Genomic DNA, 17,516 nt, shown 5'->3' with positions numbered 1-17,516 from the left:
CCCCAGCTCTGCTTCTTCCTAAGGTACAGAAAACCAGTCACACACTATCTTGAGTCTATTCTTGCCCTTTTCCACCTGGCCAAATAAGAAAGGATTTTTTTTTTTTTTTAATTTTTAAGTTGTTGATAGACCTTTACTTTTTTTAAAAACTTATATGTGGTGCTGAGAATAGAACCCAGTGCCTCACACATGCTAGGCAAGTGTGCTACCGCTGAGCCCCAGCCCCAGCCCCAGAAAATAAAGGATTTTATCAGCACGTTTTTAAGCCAAATTTTCTAGAATAAACTGGGTCTGAACCATTATACAGCACCAAACTAACATGCTGAAAACAAACATAAATCCTCCGCACATCCTATCTGGGACAGCAGAGGGATCAGGAGCCTGACATGAGGATGTGGAGTTAGGGAGAGGTCCTTCCACACTGCTGCTGCTTCCTAGACATGCCTGGAGTACTGGACCTCTTCCTGAGAAGCCCCAGCCCACGGGCACACACCAGGAGTATCAGCCACAGCTCAAGGAGAAAAAAGGAGACACAGACCTTCCCAATGTCCTGCAGTGTCGCCAGCTCTAGAATCTGAGAAAGAACATCCAGGGCTGAGCGCAGAAACCCCCCAAACTTCTCAGTGCTGTTCTGAAGATCCAAGGTGACCTTGGTAAGGCAGAGGAGAGAGCACAGGGTTACTGGCATGGCTGCAATCTGATTATCTGTAACAGTGACACAAATGCCCTCTGCATGAGATGTTCCTGGCATGCAGTTCTTCACACTCCCAATCAAGGATACCTAGGTGCTTATTGCTTTTGGCACTGGGCAAAAACCTTGGTAGGAAACTACTCTTTCAAATAGCTACATAAACACTGTTATTCTCCCAGTTATGCTGACACTACTGAAAGCAACAATTCCTGACCTTATGTCGTAAAGAGAAAAAAAACTGTTAAATGCCCCTCATAACTAGTATCTGATATATACATATCAAGAAATATAAAGTACAAAAGACCTATGCCATATTCATTGGGATCCCTGGCAGAAACCATTTCAAATATAGTTATTCAGTTCGGCTACCACAAAATATTAAATCTGTGTTGGAGTAAATTAAGTTTCTAAAAGATTGTGCTTAATTAAATTACACAGTAATTTCCTTATTTTATAGACTCAGAGGATGGGTCACGACCAAAAACATAATGTATAAAAAAACAAGGGTGTGAGGGGGACTGCGTATGAAAATAAACACTAGCAAAAACATAACAGAAGAGAATGTGCCCAGTGATATTAAAACTAACCACCCAAGATGGGCAAAGGCAGAGAAAGGAGGCAGGAGACAGACTCAGAGTGAAAACAGAGTGGATCTACCTTCTATGCTTGCTGGGATAGCCTGAGTGGCTTTCAACAAGCCAGGGAAAGGAAGGGACATCTAGCAATGAGACCACTGAGGACAAGAGGAATGGGGTGATGTCACGTGAGGATAAGAGCTCAGGGAGGAAAGTCCCCTCTAATTGGCACAGCGATGCTTCCTCTCCAGAAGTGGAAAGGGGAAAGGGAAGGGCCTAGGAACCTGGAGGGAGCAAGCCCTCAAGTAGACCTAGCTAGCCTCTAAGCAGAACAAGGCTAAAGGTGGCAGCCCCAGGAGTTCAGAGGAACAGCAGTCTTGTGGAAACACAGGAATCAAGGAAAGGAACCAGGGCTGAGAAAGAGGGGGGGTGGGGTGGGGGCACGACAGGCAAGCTATGCAGAACAGGGGAGAAGGTGCCTTGAGCTGCAGGAGGAGCCAAGGAGAGGAGAGTTGGTGACGTCTCCTAGCTGTATGCATGGCCTACTGACCATCTGAAACACCTGGGTTTTGCTCAACACAAACCAGGTGCTTTTCTTCTGTTTGGAGCTCTGCTTCACATTAGGCAGACAGCACAATGCTGCACTTTCAAGTGAGCCTCACAGAGGGACAGGGCACAGGAAGCCTCCATAGGGATCCCTCTACACTCTGTCAGGGCCACTTGCCCTGTAACCCGGCTGTGTGTCCTCAGGACCCCACTGTGCCGAGCCTATGCTGTGAGTACACCTGCATGCTGAGTCCAGGAATCCTCCTGGTATATCTGAATGTGTGGGGAGGTCTAGAAAAGCCCAGGTGCAACAGCCTCAAACCAGGAAAGATCATTTTGCTAATGTGAAACCACAAAATATTTATAAAGCTACCAAGCTATCATAAATCACAATACGAACATGAACAGTCACCAGAAACACGCACAGGTGCATGCATATTTGAGCAAGCAACAGAGGCCCACACCTTGTAGTTGGCATGTGTAGCTTTCAGGACGTCGTGCAATTTGAGGTACGAAGGGAGATGGTAGAAACTCCCCAAGGAGGAGGATTTACTTGCTGTGACAGGCCCTGAGGTGTCGGATTGTCGTGAGGCTAAAATAACATAAAATAAACATTCAGACCAAAAGGAAAATACCAACTGACAATAAAGACTTTTAAATGTATTCTAGTAGAAACACTCTCAAAACTTTCCTTGAACTTTTTGGTTAATAAGATATAAGGAGAAACTGACTAGTACACAGAAGCAGAACCTGAGACCTAAAAAAAAACAACATAAAATAATAATAGGAGCGATACTGATGTTATGCTGCTGCTGCTGCTGCTGCTGCCTGCTTTGTAAGGCATGGGTCTGCCAGCTGCACGGCTGCTGCCAATCCAGGGCCCTCCCACCTATAAGGCTCCTTGGAGAACACAGGGCTAACCCCAGGCAACTCAGTCATCAGCCCCTTATGCAATCAAACAGGCTGACATGTTTTGAAAACTATAAAGAGCACAAACATTATCATTAAACTAATGCTTAATGTTAAAGGGTCAAGCGCCATATACAACTGTCTCTACTACAGTTTTAAGGACTTCTGACGTGGAGCGCTTGATTCATTTAATTCATCAGCAAGATGACTACATGCTGATAGTTGTGTACATGTGCAGTCCGAAGCTTTTAAAAAGGTCTATCTTTCTGGTGTACTTGAGTCAATCCTTAGAAAAGAGCATCTTTTTGTGTGCATATACAAATATGTAACAACGAATCTCACCATTATGTACAACTATAATGCACAATTAAAAATATGGAACAAAAAAGACAGAAGGCCAAAAAAAAAGGGGGGACATCTTTTTAGAAGCCTTAGTATGTTGGTCAAAGGATATAAATTTCATTTTAGATAGAGGAATAAGTTCAAGAGACCTACTACTGAACAATACAGGTACTACAGTTAGTAACAATGCTATTGTGTACCCGAAAATGCTCCAAAAAACAAGGTAAGTACATAAAGTAATAAATGCACATGTGAATCAGCCACTCCTGTGTGTATGTGCGTATCACGAGACCACTCCGGAACACAGAGGCGGTGGGGGAAGCATGTGGCTGGAGCTGGGTGCAGAAACAACAGATACCTCCTGCTCTGCCCTCCCTTATCCCTGACAAGGTCCCCAGTAAGAGCAGCGAGGGCAGTTGGAATTCAGTACGTATAGTCACATCAAACTTCCAGGGCTTCTGTTCTGACATTTCCTCATCTGTAGAAGTCCCTCTAACACCTGTGAATTTTTTGTGTTCCTCCAACTCAGATGACTTTTTCCCCACTGCCTCTCTTAAGTGCTTCCAAACTCGAACGTTCCATTTCTGGCTTCAGAATTCCTGCTATAGCAGAATCAGTCTCCCCATCCCTATTCTCAGCCATTCACGCTATCTCCCTCACTGAAAACCAGGAGTCCTCATCTGCAGAGCACCCCTTTCCTTCAAAGAGAGGGCAGAAGGGAGGACACACAGGAGAGCAGGCCCTGTGCCCTGGCCAGCTGCCTGCAGGTGTAGTGAATGTGCTTCAGCAAGATGATTAGAGACCCTTAAGACCAAAGGTGGTCTGCAGACATTCAGTAACTGGTGTGTACAACCTGAAGTCACTCCCAGGGAAGGCTTCTCTGACTCTACTCCCATTACTTGATTTCCATAAAGCACCAAGTGCCAAGCTGGGCTCGACTCCGAAGGCAGCATGAGCTCACGCGCTGCACAACACACAGCAGCCCATTCTCCCCCGCAGCTTCCTACCTGCACTGGACTCACTGCTTTTCTTGGGACTCAGCGGAGCAGATGCTTGTTCTCCTGGTTCCTTCTCCTTTCCCTTTCGTCGAATGGGACTTAGAGAAGGGGGATTTGTTAGAGAAGGCAAGGCTGCCTAAAGTAGAAAACAAAAACAAGACACAAGTGGCAAATACAGAAAATCGAAGACTACAATATGTGGTTTTACTGTGTGTTGAAAAGCACTAACCCATGCAATTCACTGTGCTCTCTGAACCCATTTTTACAGAGCCTAGCCACTGTACGTACCCTGTCCCACACCACAACCATAGCAGGTACAGCCCAGAACGTCCTCACAGGTGCATGGCAAATGGGCTGGAGATGGACAGGTCCCTCAGGGAGTCAGGAGGCCCTGAGGCTGTTAGAGCCCCCAGGCCCATCCCCTCCAAAAGAAGGAAATGGGGGCACTCTGTGACTGTGTCAGGAACAGGCATAAAGCACTGTCCAAGGGGACTTGTTGCCACAGTGGGAATGTTCCATGTCTGGATCAGCCAGGATATTCTCCACTTAACCACGTGTGACTCTTGAGCCCTCAGAATGTGTCTAGTGTGACTTAGGGGCTGAGTTTCCAGCTTGTTAAATTTTTATTAAGCTCAAAGATGTCTGTGAGCAGAGGGGAAGAGTTGTGACAGCTCCGGTGCGTGTCCAGGGAGAGCACATGTGCAGCAGCCCTAGGAAAGAAACTTAAAGGTGGACAACAAACACTGGACCACAGTTTTAGGGAGGGATGGAGGAAATCTGAAGCCACTATGGAGCAGACTAGAGAGAAGGCTTAGATGGGGAAGGGGGTCTCTGGAGTCCACAGAGGGGAGAAGAGACAGGGCTAGGGAAGTGCCCTAGAGATTTAAAGACATGACCCTGGCAGGAAGAATGTTCCAGAGGGTGGTGAAAAAAATCAGAACAGAAAGGGTTAAAGAACGGATGGCTGAAGAGGGGGCAGAGTCCAGACACACAGGACCAAAGAAGAAGAGCTTGTGAGGATAGGAGACAGAGCTATAGACAGGCAAGCATGGAGCTATATGAGAGGCTTAAGGATGAAAAGAATCAAGACACACCAAGAGCCTAGGCAGGGGCAGGCTTCTCCACGGGACCACAGGAGCTGATGGGGAGGAGCAGAGCCCTTGTTCTGATGCTGAATGTACTGGCAGGATGGGACCAATTTTGTTTACTTAGAGCAAAGGAGAATAAGGAGCAGACTTCTAAAGAAAGGTGGCCCAGAGACCCATAGCCATGAGAACTGGAGTACACCAGCCGTCCTGAGGAAGAAGTTACCTTGATTGCTGGCCCAGGAGCCACATCATCCAACACATGGGCACAGATATTGATCACCTTCAGCAGGTGAGAGAAAAGATGCTCCACCATGGGCACCAGGGTCCGGTCCCCCAGAGCAGGCCAGACTTCCTCCTGTCTGATGGCTGCTGGGTTGGCTTCTTCTTCGGAGGTCCATGAACTTCTCAGAGATTTGGGGGCGCTGGCTGTGACACAGGTGCACATGTTACTTCTAACCTCCACGATATGAGAAAATTGCTTGGGGGACATATGTCATTAGACCCAGCTATGCTGAGACTCTGTTGGACTTCTGCACCTGATGTTCAATGGACTCCTCAAATTCAACATGCAAGTGACATGCCCCCCAAAATCTACGTTTCCAATTTCCACATCCTCACAACAAAGGTTCAGTTAGAGACCAAGGCCTTGTGATTCTGCCTCCTTCACCCTTTCAGTCTCCCCCTCCAATTCCAAAGACATGATCTATTTGGACTGTCTCTGGCCTGAAGTTCAACATCCACCTTGTAACTGAGTTCCCCGCCTCTTCCTGCAGCACTTACTCAGCCAGTGGAACAGCCTTCCTACAAGACCTGGACTCTTAGTCCCTTTCATGAAACCAGTCAATGGCTTCCCAAAGCCAAGAGAACAACCCCTCCCCAATCCAGTTTTAGTGGACTCTGCCCTCCTCACTGGCCATATTTTCCTCTCTCATTTCCTCACATGACCATCTACAGTGACTTATCTTCCCCCCAATGTCACATCTCCATGCCTCTGCATGTGCCAGACCCCATCTGGTGTGCCCTTTCCTGCCGGCCCATAAATCTGCACAAAGAAGCTACTTACAGCCACTCGGTGCTGCCCCCGGCTTGTGTGTATAAATCCTTTCCAGTCTAACCAACTTGAGAATGGCACCCATACACCGTACCTTCTTATGGCCCTCAGGCTTACAACAGTGCCTGGTACTGGTACCCACTAAAATGAAACTCAAGATGAGTTTACCACAGCCAGCCAAGGGGCTGGACTGGGAAAAGGATACCTTAAAATACCCAGCACAGAATGGCTGCTTATAAACACATTCATACAGCAACACCTAAAGTTGTGACAAGATATGCCTGTCAATGATTCACGAGATTTTTTTTCTTCCCTTATGTGTTTTCCACCAGTGGCACTCCTCATAAGGAAATCAGAAGCTACAGTCCCTGAGTATCTCTTCCAATTTGGAATCAGTACCTGCAAGCAAGTTTCCGGCCAAAACCAAAGCATCTTGATGGGCTGAGAGATCCAGGGGGAACCAAGCTGAGGAGAGCAGGGTAAGCATCATGGTGGCCATCCCCACAGTGCAGCTCCTCCTGGACTCCTCAGAGGCACTCAGTGGGGGCACCCTGCAAGCAAGACACAGACAAGGCCAAATAAGGGCATCGGCTCAGGCAAGAGCCTCGCACTCCAGGAGGAAGGCACTTCACAACACGCTAAACCAGCTCAGAAAGTCACTTCAGGTTTTTTTCAGCATTTGAATTAGCACATCTTACTCCTATGCCAAAGGTGCTCGGGAGTCAAGTCTAGTGCTGCACTTCTGATCAGAAACCGTAGCTGCTCAGTCACTAGTTCCCTTCTTCCCATGAAAGTCGAGTCGTCACAAGAATGTGACCCACTTAAAGCAAATGTTAGCTGGCCATATGTGACAGACAAGAAGTCTGCATCACTTCCAAAGTGATAGGAGTCCCCACGGTCTCTCTCAGTCCTAGGAACACATGGAGCCCACTCCCTAGTGCAGCAGGAGACCCAGCACTACTGCACACTTGCTGGCAGGCCATATATGGAGGGAAAGGACTTTTAAATGAAAGTTGTTAAGGTAAGCACCACAGTTCCAAAGTATACCTCACAGCTCATCACAACTTCATGCACTACCTGTGAGGGTTGGGGGGTACCAGGGCTTGAATCCAGGGCGCTTTACCACTGAGCTACACCCAGCCACTTTATTTTGAGATAGGGTCTCATAACTTGCGATCAACATGGCCTCAAATTTGCCATCCCCCTGCCTCAGTCTCCTGAGTTGTTAGGATTATAGGCATGCATCATTGTACCCAGCCTTGATTTTTATTACACAGAGTAATTTGGGGAAGAATCAAACCAATTAAAAAAGGCTTGTCAGCTGTTTAGTTTCTTAGCTATTTTTTTAATATATATATATTTTTAGTTGTAGATGGACATAGTACCTTTATTTATTTTTATTTGGTGCTGAGGATCAAACCCAGTGCCTCATATGTGCAAGGTGCACACTCTACCACTGAGCCATAACCCTAGCCCCTTCTTAGCTATTTTTAAGAATAAAACAGATATTTGCAAATTTGCATTTGTTTTTGCACTGAAAATTTACTGTTAAACTATCCACACTACTATCACTTTTTCTTTTATCCCAAGTTTTAGTCCTTTTCTTTTTTGGTGCTGGATATTGAACCCAGGGTCTCATGCATACTAAGAAGATAACTGATTATATTCTGGGAAGTGGAGAGTCTCTTGCCTAAATATGAAAATTCCCTTAAATGAACCCAGAAATCACACTCTTGAATGCCTAGGATGCCTAAGAACATTTGGCATTCATTAGAATGACCACTAGTTCAGTATTTTCCAACAGCTCCTCTCACTAGTTTTCACAATAGGGCAAAAACAAGTATTCTCTCAGGTACATTTCAAAAAAGCCAACTTAACAAAAACATTAAGAGAAAGAAAAAAAGTATTCCAGTAACTACAGCTGTAGCGTGTAGTTGGAATAACTATATACAGAGGGAATACATACCCACAATGCCACCCTGAACTCCAGATGCAAGCTGGATAGGCCGTGGAAAGAAGACTCAAAGCTTCACAGCAGCCAAACTACAGAAGATAGGAGTGAGAATGTTACACCCAACCACCTAGAGGGCTTGCCCTGCATAAAGATTACCAACCACTGGGAGAACACTGAGTCTGCGATAACCATCAGGCTGTTTATGGGGCAGGAGGCGGGGGTGCAAATTCAGACTCTAAAAAGACATACGGCTAGACCACTAAAATAAGAGTCTTACTACGGGCAGACCATTTCCCAGGAAAGGGGGGGCCAGAGGTGGTCAGCGCAGGCCTGGAGCTGCAGGGGAAGGTTGACTTCAGTTGACTTCAATTGAAGCCAGTTGACTTCAGTCAATCTCTCCCACCAGACTGCAGAAATCAGCATGAGGGTTTTGCATCCCAAGCCTAGAACAGTGCTTGCTACACAGAGGCCACAACAAAATATATCAAGTGTATGATCCCTTTAACACATCTAGGTTTCAAAAGCAATTATTTACTTAGCAAGACAGAGGAATCCGTTGTCTGAGCTTTCTGTAATATCCAAGTATTTTTTATCACATAAACAAAAAGGCCTACTAATCAGAAAATTAACATTACGTTTGTATAAGTGTTCTTTTTTTAATAAGTGTTTTTAATGTTTATTTTATTTATTTATTTTTATGTGGTGCTGAAACTCGAACCCAGTACCTCATGTATGCTAGGCAAGCACTCTACTGCTGAGCCACAGCCCAAGCCCCAAATTGTTCTTTTTTATTATAAAAGTCATACTTGCTCATATTAGAAAATTTGGGACTCCTTGAAAAACCTAAAGAAGAAAGTGAAAATCACCCACAGACTGAAAACCTCATCTTGGCAACTTTTGCTAGTCACTTTCTGAGTACGTGAGAAGTATATATTCATGAGTAGTATTTTTCTTACCTCTAACCCAACCAAACATACCCACACACACAGTTTTGTAGTCTATCTTTCTCATTCAACATTATAATCCAGATTTTTATCTCTACACACTGTTAAAATTTCTCCAAAGCATAATGTTAAGAATTAAATCATAATAAAAAATTTGATCATTCCTGGATTTTTGGATATTAGAGATCTTTTTCAATTTCAGCATCATAAAAAAGATATAGTTAATTATACAAAATATCTGTGTTGGCATTTCTGATTTTTTCCCCTTACTATATATAATCATTAAGTTAATTTTATTGGAGATATGGTAACCTTCTAATACATTATCACATTATCAATTCAGATTCTAGTGATTTTTTTATTTCATTTTTGTGTCTTCCTAAATTAGCTGATTATTATTATTTTTTTTAAACTGAGCATGTATTACTTCAACAATCAGAAATAAAGAGCTCTTCACCATTCCTGTTGGAACAAGCCAAGATTCCAATGACAAAGCACAGTCCCTAAGAAGGCTCCATAGATGCTGAAGGTCTGACCCAGAGCCTCACCACTATGACCACAACTGATCACAAGACACGCTGGAAATAATTCCTTAGACCCATCTGAGAAAGAGACTCACTGTGAGCGCCCGTGTGGTTGAGGTGATGAGCTCGTGAGACACTGCAGCAATCACTCTCGAGAGGTTTCCTTCCAGAGTGACGTCTGTTATGTTTGGCAATAAGCTATAGCCTCTATAGAGTCTATAAAGAAAAAAAGAGAGATTTGAGATCCATCATTAAAGCATATGGTATTTTTCAAGGTCAAATGTCACTTAAAACCTTTAAGATCAGATACCAAAGCTGAGAGTAAAGCTCAGGTGGTAGAGCACATTCCTGGCATGTGCAAGGACATGGGTTCAGTCCCTAACACTATGAGAAATAAATGAAAATACAGTCTGGAAGAAGACAAAACTTTAAAAGACTCAACTTTAAAGTTAAGGAAAGACTAGAAATAAATCTGGTCATATATGGAACGAAAGGCTGAGCACCCATCCGTACCCTCCAGGCACCTTTAGCGGTACCAGGGCTTGTGCTCCTCACACCTCACCTACCATCCAGCATCCCTCCAGCTGGAGGTACCCAAAGCAACCCTGAACCCAACATGGAAGAGATCCCCTTCTGCACTACTGGGCCCCTCAGGCACTGTCTCCATGTTCCATCCGAGCCATCTGTCCATTTCTGCCCTGCAAACTCTGCTTTCCCAATGGTTTAAATGAAGCCCACACAGGAATCACATAAGATTCACTTTCATGTCCCTCACAACCTTTTCCACACAACATTCAACAAGGAAACTGGAGAATCAGAGATTCTAACAGAGCAGGCGGTTGGGTGTGCTGGTAACCTGTCTGCCACACAGACACAGATGAGCACAGCTGGGTGCCCAGAGGAGAGCTCCTGTCTGCAACTGCATGACTTTTCAAAGCAGTAGCTGGCGACCATTTTACTGCCATGTTAGACCCATCTCTGTTGCCCTCTTGTATTCTTGTTCTGAAATAGCATTTAAAAAAGGCCTTTACTCAGAATTTTACTCAGCAATAAAGGAGAATAAAATCATGGCATTTGCAGGTAAATGGATGGCGCTGGAGAAGATAATGCTAAGTGAAGTTAGCCAATCCCAAAAAAACAAATGCCGACTGTTTTCTCTGATATAAGGAGGCTGACACATAGTGGGGTAGGGAGGGGGAACATGGGAGGAATAGATGAACTCTAGATAGGGCAGAGGGGTGGGAGGGAAAGGGAGGGAGCAGGGGATTAGCAAGGACGGTGGAATGTGATGGACATCATTATCCAAAGTACATGTATGAAGACACAATTCGTCAACCTACTTTATATACAAACAGAGATATAAAATTGTGGTATATATGCGTAATAAGAATTGTAATGCAAAAAAAAGTACATGTATAAAGACATGAATTGGTGTGAACATACTTTATATACAAAGATATGAAAAATTGTGCTCTATATGGGTAATAAGAATTGTAATGTATTCCGCTGTCGTGTATTTAAAAAAAATCAATTAAACAAAAAATAAATAAATAAAAATAGCCATTTACTCTAAGATTGCCAAATTCTTCAAAATCAAAGTCTCACACTGCTTCCATTTGTCTTCAAGAAATATTTACACTGAGTCTTTTCAGAGACAGGAAAACACCTGCTCTGAGGTTAAAAAAGGACACTCTCTAAAAAGGAGACAGAAGACAGCCCAGAAACAAGCTCTGTGTTTGTTTTTTTAAGTGGTCTTTACACAAGAAAATACATTTATTTGGGAGGAATGACTTCAGATTTTGCTGAGTTCCACTAAGTGATCATTTTAACTAAGAAATCACTTGGTCACCTTAAAAAAAAAAAAAAAAAAAAAAAACTCCAACAAAAAGGAGAGCATCATATAAAATCAACATTCAAAATAACACTTAAAAGACAGCTTAAAGGCACAGCACAATCACTTCTGCAGTCTTCGGAAGACACCTGCGCCATCGTCAACATGCTCCTGCAGTGCTCACCTAGAAGGTGGGAGGGAGTCTATGTGGCTGGTGGACATGGCCCAGGCTTGCACAACACAGGCCAAGAGGCAGCACCTCACTCCCTGAACTGGGGCCACCCCAAACAGCATGGTCACTTGGTACTAGCCCACCCGCCTGAAGGAAGAGTCACAGGAGTAACACTCTCTTCAGAGGGGACATCAATAAGTGAGAGTATTCAATGAACAAGCTTTCAGGTCACACGTGGGAACAACACACACATGTAGTATTCGGCATGAGGGAGGCGATGCACTCATGACAAGAGACAAGCCTGTTGAAGTTGCCACTGTGTGACTGGCAGGGCTTCGCCACAGAGGCGGCATGCCCATCCTGAAAAGAGACAGGAGGTCTCCAAAGGCAGACCTGCTCCAGCATCCTGACCTAACCTATCTTCTTCAGGAAAGTCAACACTTGCAGGTGACACCCCAGGAGGGTGCCAGGAGAGGCCTGCTCTGCCAACAAGCCTGGGGACAGAGGTACCTACCTGGTTATGGTGCTGACGGAGAAGTGAGATGGAGGCTGCGTCTCGTGCATGAGGAGTTTCAGGTAAACACTGCTTTGATCTCTTGCCACGGCCACCACTGGATCAGCCTGTCCTTGGTCACATTTATAAAACAGCTTTGGGACAAGCCTACCGTGAAAGGAAGGCTGATATACTCAGAAGGCACGTGAGACTCACCCAAGGTCCCCAACCGCCCCCTCCCAGGGCTAAGCCTGAGCCGTGTCAGAAACAGAAACTCTGGTGCACAGGGCACAGTCTACTGCCAGGAGGCCATCTGAACTGAAGGTGACTTTTTTCCTTCTTAGTGTTATTCTCTATATTCCAAAATTTTAACAATGCAAATATATTACTTTTAAATTAGAAGATTAGTCTTTTTAAATTATCATTTGACTCAGGTTACCGAATTTTTTTTTTTTTTTTGTAGTTAAGAGGAGAAATGTTTAAAACAAGCTAAGAGACTTGAAAATACTTCCTTATCCCTCTGAGTTTCCCACTCTTCCCATTCTCTTACTATTTATACCTCAACTACAAGAGTGAAGAGATAAAGCACTGGCAAATACCTTACTAATGCTGCTGCGGCAACATGTCGCACCCGGGGGTCTTCATCCCCAAGCAAATAGATGACAACATTATTGAGCACTCGTTCTTGCAGTTTTAAAAGCTTTAGAGGTAATAAAAATAAACATAATCTCTGTATTTGACCAAATCTGAGGTATTTAGAAAGCGGGTGAGCAAGAACTCAAGATGACTTGTCTTAAATTCACACCAGACAGTCACACCTTCATCAAGCATTCAGAGAAATTTCATACCACTCGGAGGCCCTGCCAGCACAGGTTCCTGGAAGGCAGGACAGTCTCACAAAACGAGCTGCTTACCCCTGTATAATGATGAGCTCCTCTGTGTAAGGCTTCTGCTTTTGCCTCCAAAAAGCTCACCAGCCTAACAAGAGAACATATCAACAGTGACACCAGCCACTCAGGGCCAGCCTGCACTGCTCTGCGGCTGGGCCTCAAAGCTGCACACGGGCCAGAGGAACTCTCAGAACCAGCACTTCCTCAAAATGACAGGAGATGAATGAGCCACATCCTGAGCCCTTTTTATTTCTTATCTAGAGACAGGCTCTCGAAAAGTTGCTTAGGGTCTTATTAAATTGCTGAGACTGGCTTTGAACTAGCGATCTTCTTGCCTCAGCTTCCCGAGCTATGGGGATTATACCAACTCAAATTAGTTTTTAATTGCAACAAAATGCAATCCAACAGCCTCTCTTATGTTCAGTATAATGAAAAACAGAATATATATGGTTAAAAAAAAAAAAAAAGTTTAAGACAAGGGCTATAGCTCAGTGGAAGAGCGCTTGCCTGGCACGTTTCGTGAAGCACTGTGTTCAATCTTCAGCACCTCAGCACCAAAAAAATAAATAAATAAATTAAATAAAGGTATTGTGTCCATCTACAAACTGAAAACAAAAGTTTAAGACAAGGTGAGAAAATTCAGGGCTCTTACGCCCACTACCCATAACACCCAACGGAGACTACCAGAAACATCTGGTCTTCTGCCTGAATTTATTTATTTCTTTATTTTTAATTTTGTAAAAGCAAAAAGACAAAGAGCTAAAACACCCTGGAAAGGAGGACAGCGCCGTCTTCCACCTGACCGCCATAGACGTGGGACAGACAGGAGCTATAGCACCATCACTAACTACAGCAAGTGGCCCAGGACTTTCTACTCTCAAGTGAGCTTCTGAGCTTACATACCTTACACCAAGGAACTCAACTCACTCACCTGAAGTCCATCTCTGCAAGAGTCTCCAAGAGCTCTGTTCTCACCAGCCAGTAGGAGCTACTCCTCAGCGCCAGCACATCAATGAGCAGCTGCAGCCCTAGGTCACTGTGGCTGCTGCTGCAGAGACTCATGACACAGAGCTGGAAGAAGTCAGGGGGAGGACAGTGGGGTCAGCCACCAGCAGCCACACTGATGCCCTTAAACAGCATGCCCACACACCTGCCAGCTAGCTTTGTGGCTTTCAAAACAGAGAAGCAGGAGGCTCTTATAAATATTCATGGTACACATTTTACCTTAGTAAAATCAAGTTTAAAAGTACGTGTCCCTCTCACATAATTTTGTTTCTTTCTTCTGCTCATTTTTTTCCCACGTCATGGCCTCAACTCTCAAACAGCAATTTCAAGAATACTCATCATTGGTTATAAGGGACATGTACAACAGAATCCTACCACCTACTTACTTTGTTTTTGGCAGAGGCACTCAACCACTGAGCAACATCCCCAGCCCTATTTTGTATTTTAGCGTCTAACTGAGTTGCATAGCGCCTCACCGTTGCTGAGGCTGGCTTTGAACTCACAATCCTCCTGCCTCAGCCTCCCAAGCCTCTGGGATTACAAGTGTGCACCACAACACCTGGGTCCTACCACCAACTTTCAACATAAACCTTAGGCTAGGTAAGGGCAAGGGCCCCACACCAAGGAGTACCCGGTGGAGGTTCCTGTGTTGTTCACTGCACGAGGGAACCACAGCAGAGCTTCTGTGGCCCCAAGACCTCTGAGTGTGTTGACTCCCAGCTAACAGTACAACTCTGCTGTCTACGCCTGACCTGCTTCTGCTCAAAAGGAAACATGAGGGCTGGGGTCGTGGCTCAGTGGTAGAGTGCTGGCTTGGCACGTGCAATGTGCTGGGTTCAATCCTCAGCACCACATAAAAAAAAATAACTAAAATAAAGGTATTGAAAAAACAAAAAAAGGAAACATGGCTGACTCAGACTTGGCAAAATTGGAACAAAAGAAAAATTATTATCAGGCCATAAGATTTTTTTTAGAAGGGAGATTTTTTTCCCACACATTTGACTAACGCAGGGTGCTTCTCATTCTGACTTTTACTGGTTGATTTTTACCATTGTTGACTGTGAACTGTGATTTATGAGCCATAAAGGTCCCACATGCACTAAATTCAGGGACCAAGACTATCCGTAGGGCTCACTTTGACTTCTGGCATTTTGTAGGCCTAAGACAGTATTTTTTTAATTGTACAGATCTTACACTTAATAATAGCAAGATGTATTTCTAAACATACCCTCCCTTTAGGAGAAAGCATATTTTAAGGATTAAAATTTAAAGTTTATTAAGCTTTAACATGATTGGCAATGCCTTTTCTAAGGCTGAGTGATGGACACACACACTAATTATTGTTTACAGCTTTAGAATGTGTGAGAATTTTTCCAATCAAGCTCTAATTTTAACTATTAACAATGGTAAAATGTCCACCCATCAAAGGAATGGTTTACACAAAAGACTGTGCTCACCCTCACAGCAGTACAAGCCAACTTGCAAGTAACAGAAGACTGATCCTTCAAAGTTTTCCGCAGCAGAGGAATGCAGTCCACCAGAGAAAATTTATTTCCTGAGCAGAAGAACATGTGATAAACATTTTCACATGAACTTCACATGGCAATGGAATCGGGAAAAGACTACTACTGGGAACTGGCAGTTACCTGTCAGGGTTCTAATGGTGCCCAGCCAGTCGCCCACATGGAAGCGGGACCTACTGAGGATAGAGCAGATGAGGGTCCCACAGAGAATGGCAGTGGCTCCTCTGACCTGCGGGTCTCCATGGTGGATGTAGTTCAGGATGTCTGACACATACTGTTCCTCTGTGGGGACAAATTGCCTGGTCACTGTACAACTTCCTACCAACCAGCAACCATCAACTTTCTACCTCAAACTAAAAGCTTAATTCTCAAAAAAGAAAAAGAGTGGAGGCTTTACAAATCTGTAAGTAACTTGGCTATAATAAACCTAAATGGCAAAAAACATTCTGGTGTTTAAGGATTTTAGATTCATCATATTGCTGATACCTCCTCAATATAACAGATTTTCTGGATTATAATTCTAGGCTCTCAGATAACAACCAGTATTCCAAGATTTTTTTTTCAAAATAAAGATTAGAAAAATTTAAACTATTACACACTTACTTGGTGTAAGTTCAACAGCAAAATGTGCCATCTTGCCCACAGAAAAAGACACAGAGAAGGCAGGGGATAATTTCTACTACTCAATGACCACGGGAGAGGAGACGGGGCCTGCTGCTGCCCTCGCTAGCCTCAGCTGGTCCCTGCTCATCTGTGAGTGTGAATGGCTGGCCAAAAAGAATGTGACTCAGAACAATTTTGACAACGTAGTTTGTGCTTTAGGTATAAATCCAGTATGTACATAAATAGCTCTGATATTCCCAGCCTTCAATTTTCTTCTTTCGTGTATTTCCATTACAAACACAGCATCTAAAAGGAGTCCGTGAAACCAGGACGATTACTATTTATGTGTCTATGGAAAGCTACAACACAGCTCACATGCACAAACTAACTTGAAACACTGCTCTAAAACTGAAAGCGCCATAACTGTCGGAAATAGTTTTTAAAATAGTGATACAATTTGAGGGAAAAAAGGAGAACTGTGAACGTACCAGGGCACTCTGTGATGTCGAGAGGTACTTTATACAGCTTGCTGAAGAAAGCCTCTGGATGAAGAGCCACAGCTGCCCCAACACAGCTGAGGGCCAGAGCCTTCACACTAACCCTCACGTCCCTGTCTGGAACCAGGGCTACAAAAAACAACAACAAAAAAAACCACAAGGGCCACCTTCAGCTTCTTCAAATCAACAAATCTGGACCCAATATGCTACCTGCCCCTCATTTCTTCCCTCCTCCTATGAGTGTATGGAAAGCAAAGCTCTCTCCAATAACGAGGTGAAAACTGGTCACCATGCTGACCTCTGAAACCCCAAGAATCTCACCTCTGCAATTGCCCTTCCATGCTTACCATTTTTTCCCCCAGTTAACAAAAATGAAGCAGAGAGAAGGCGGACACAATGGACCAGAGGGACAGAATCATCATCAGTGGACTGCCCTATGTCACCTTTGATTCGGCAAGGCTAGAACAGAGAAAGGGACATTTGTGTGCCTTACAACCAGAGAACCAATACCTTCATTCATTAGCTCATTCAACAAATAATTCCAGAACAGCAATCATGCCATATGCTGGGGACAGAGGTGCCCTCATACATGAGAGGTCAGAGCCCTATGACATGGGTCATGGGTCTGTGGCTGAGGACTAGCAGGCAGGGAGGGTGCCCTGGACATGAAGAAGCCAGGAAGCAGAAGTCACAAGGTTAGAAGGAATAGGCCTGGTACAAGGGGGACCTGGAAGGAACTGCTGGAGGATGCCCTTCTACTGGATGAGATTATGCTATGAAACACTCCCACTGCTATCAATTAACTAGGAAGACAGTAAAATTGTATGTAAAAGATTAAGAATATAAAAAGGGACATTTTCAACTGTGCAACAAAATGAAA

The 17,516-nt window shown here is 44.3% G+C and overlaps 1 protein-coding gene across 1 annotated transcript in view; it reads right to left on the bottom strand.

The window, feature by feature from the left end:
- Positions 1-17,516, bottom strand: part of Htt (huntingtin) — a 140,567-nt gene that overhangs the window by 66,379 nt on the left and 56,672 nt on the right. Inside the window, exons 15-29 of the mRNA XM_027939971.3 lie at positions 16,984-17,095; positions 16,628-16,765; positions 15,660-15,818; positions 15,471-15,568; positions 13,940-14,079; positions 13,033-13,096; positions 12,718-12,818; positions 12,140-12,286; positions 9,718-9,838; positions 8,167-8,243; positions 6,600-6,751; positions 5,373-5,575; positions 4,071-4,197; positions 2,277-2,404; positions 539-649 (exon numbers count right to left, since the gene is read on the bottom strand). Coding sequence (XP_027795772.3) covers positions 539-649; positions 2,277-2,404; positions 4,071-4,197; positions 5,373-5,575; positions 6,600-6,751; positions 8,167-8,243; positions 9,718-9,838; positions 12,140-12,286; positions 12,718-12,818; positions 13,033-13,096; positions 13,940-14,079; positions 15,471-15,568; positions 15,660-15,818; positions 16,628-16,765; positions 16,984-17,095 — 1,878 coding nt within the window. The remainder of the gene's footprint in view (positions 1-538; positions 650-2,276; positions 2,405-4,070; positions 4,198-5,372; positions 5,576-6,599; positions 6,752-8,166; positions 8,244-9,717; positions 9,839-12,139; positions 12,287-12,717; positions 12,819-13,032; positions 13,097-13,939; positions 14,080-15,470; positions 15,569-15,659; positions 15,819-16,627; positions 16,766-16,983; positions 17,096-17,516) is intronic.

This window comes from Marmota flaviventris, chromosome 7 (genome assembly GCF_047511675.1).
Source record: "Marmota flaviventris isolate mMarFla1 chromosome 7, mMarFla1.hap1, whole genome shotgun sequence".
Classification (NCBI taxonomy): Eukaryota; Metazoa; Chordata; class Mammalia; order Rodentia; family Sciuridae; genus Marmota; species Marmota flaviventris.
This window is presented reverse-complemented; position numbering and strand designations above follow the sequence as displayed.